Genomic DNA, 2,032 nt, shown 5'->3' on the forward strand with positions numbered 1-2,032 from the left:
ACTTCCATGAAGAAGATAGGGTCGTCAACTTCATATTCGGCGGCCCCAGCAAGCCATCATGCTAGCGCAAGCTTAAGCTGGATGATCGCGAAGTCAACCTGATGTTCAAACACCCAGTTGAACCCCTGCGGTGGTCGGAGACGCCGATCACCTTCGACCGCCGTGATCACTGGGTTCACCTGCCCAGGCCGGGTGCCTTCCCCCTCATGGTGAGCCCGGTGGTCAGCCAGGTCTGCCTGGCCAAAGTACTCGTCGACGGTGGCAGTGCCCTCGACATCATCTTCACCAGTACGTTGGAGAGCATGGGCTACGACATGACATCCCTGGTCCCATCTGACCAGGCCTTCTATGGCATCATCCCCGAAGCCGGGTCGACTCCAGTCGGCCGGGCCACCTTGCCGGTCACCTTCGGCACCCGCGACAACTGCCGTACCGAGTACGTCAACTTCGAGGTCGCCGAATTCGAGACCTCCTACGATGCTATCCTGGGAAGACCCTCCCTCGCGAAGTTCATGGCGATCCCCAAGCACATGTTTCTTCTCCTGAAGATGCCAGCTCCAAAGGGGGTCCTCTCAGTCTACGAAGACTTGCAGACCTCCTACGTGTGCGAGGCCAAGAATATCGAGCTCTCCGACACCCTGGAGCGATCCAGGAACTCGGTTCTTGTTGCCCAGGCAGCAAAGAACCTCCTGGCGGACAAGCAGTAGATCCCCGCCAAGGAGTCGACTTCCGAGTCGCAGCTCGCGCCAGCCGTGGCGACCAAGACCATCGTCCTCCAGGACGAAGAGCCGCACAAGACTGCCGTGATCGGGGCCAGCCTCGACCCGGCATAGGAAGATGCGCTCACCTCCTTCCTCCGGGAGAATTGGGACATCTTCGCATGGAAGCCATCTGACATGCTGGGGTCCCAATGGAGGAGGCTGAGCACTCCTTAGATCTGGACATGAAGGCGAGACCCGTCAAGCAACGGCTCCGCTGCTTCGTGCAGGATCGAAAGGAGGCTATTAGGGTAGAAGTAACCCAGCTCCTCGCCGCTGGTTTTATCAAAGAAGTTGCACACCTAGATTGGCTGGCAAACCCAGTCCTTGTAAAAAAGAAAAATGGTGAATGGAGTATGTGTGTTGACTATACCGATCTCAACAAACACTATCCTAAGGACCCCTTTCCTCTACCACGCATCGATCAGGTCATCGACTCGACGGCCGGGTACGTCATCCTTTCTTTTCTTGACTATTACTCAGGGTACCACCAGATAGCCCTCAAGGAGTTGGATCAAGAGAAGACGTCCTTCATCACCCCTTTCGGGGCCTACTGCTACAACACCATGACATTCGGCCTCAAGAATGCCGGCGCCACCTACCAGAAGGCCATTCAGAGATGCCTCCAGGGGCAGATCGGGAGCAACGCCGAGGCCTACATCGATGATGTCGTCGTCAAGAAAAATGTAATGATCAGTTCATTACAGATCTCTCCGAGACATTTGAAAATCTCAGAATTCAAATGGAAACTCAACCCGACCAAGTGTGTATTCGGTGTCCCGTCCGGAAAACTACTCGGCTTCATAGTCAGTAGCTGGGGCATTGAAGCTAACGCCACCAAGGTCAACGCCATTAGGTTCATGAAGGCTCCCAGGAGCAAAAAGGATCTGATGAAGCTCACAGGGTGCATGGCTGCCTTGAGTAGGTTCATAAGCCGAGTCGGCGATAGAGGCCTACCCTTCTTCAAACTTCTCCGGAAGTCCGACAAGTTTGAGTGGAACAACAATGCTTCCAAAGCATTCTAGGAGCTCAAGGACTTTCTCACCTCGCCACCTGTCCTAACGGCACCAGAAGACGCGGAAATCCTTCTCCTCTACATCGCCGCCACCACCAACGTGGTGAGCACCGTCCTAGTCGTCGAGCGAGACGAGCCGGGTCATGTCTACAAGGTGCAGTGACCAGTTTACTTCATCAGTGAAGTACTCGGCGAGTCCAAGGCACGCTACCCACAAGTGCAGAAGCTGCTGTACGCCATCCTAATAACGTCAAGAAAG

At 55.0% G+C, this 2,032-nt stretch overlaps 1 protein-coding gene across 1 annotated transcript; it reads left to right on the top strand.

Moving 5' to 3' along the window:
- Positions 1-206: 206 nt before the first annotated feature.
- On the top strand, positions 207-707 carry LOC120653468. The gene has a single exon (XM_039931213.1). The coding sequence runs from the start codon at positions 207-209 to the stop codon at positions 705-707; it is 501 nt and encodes a 166-aa protein (XP_039787147.1).
- The last annotated feature ends 1,325 nt before the right edge of the window (positions 708-2,032 follow it).

The sequence above is a fragment of the Panicum virgatum genome, chromosome 1N (assembly GCF_016808335.1).
Source record: "Panicum virgatum strain AP13 chromosome 1N, P.virgatum_v5, whole genome shotgun sequence".
NCBI lineage: Eukaryota > Viridiplantae > Streptophyta > Magnoliopsida > Poales > Poaceae > Panicum > Panicum virgatum.

Excerpts from the sequence above, each read along its gene's own strand:
- LOC120653468 (XM_039931213.1), top strand. The coding sequence starts at position 207 with ATGGTGAGCCCGGTGGTCAGCCAGGTCTGCCTGGCCAAAGTACTCGTC.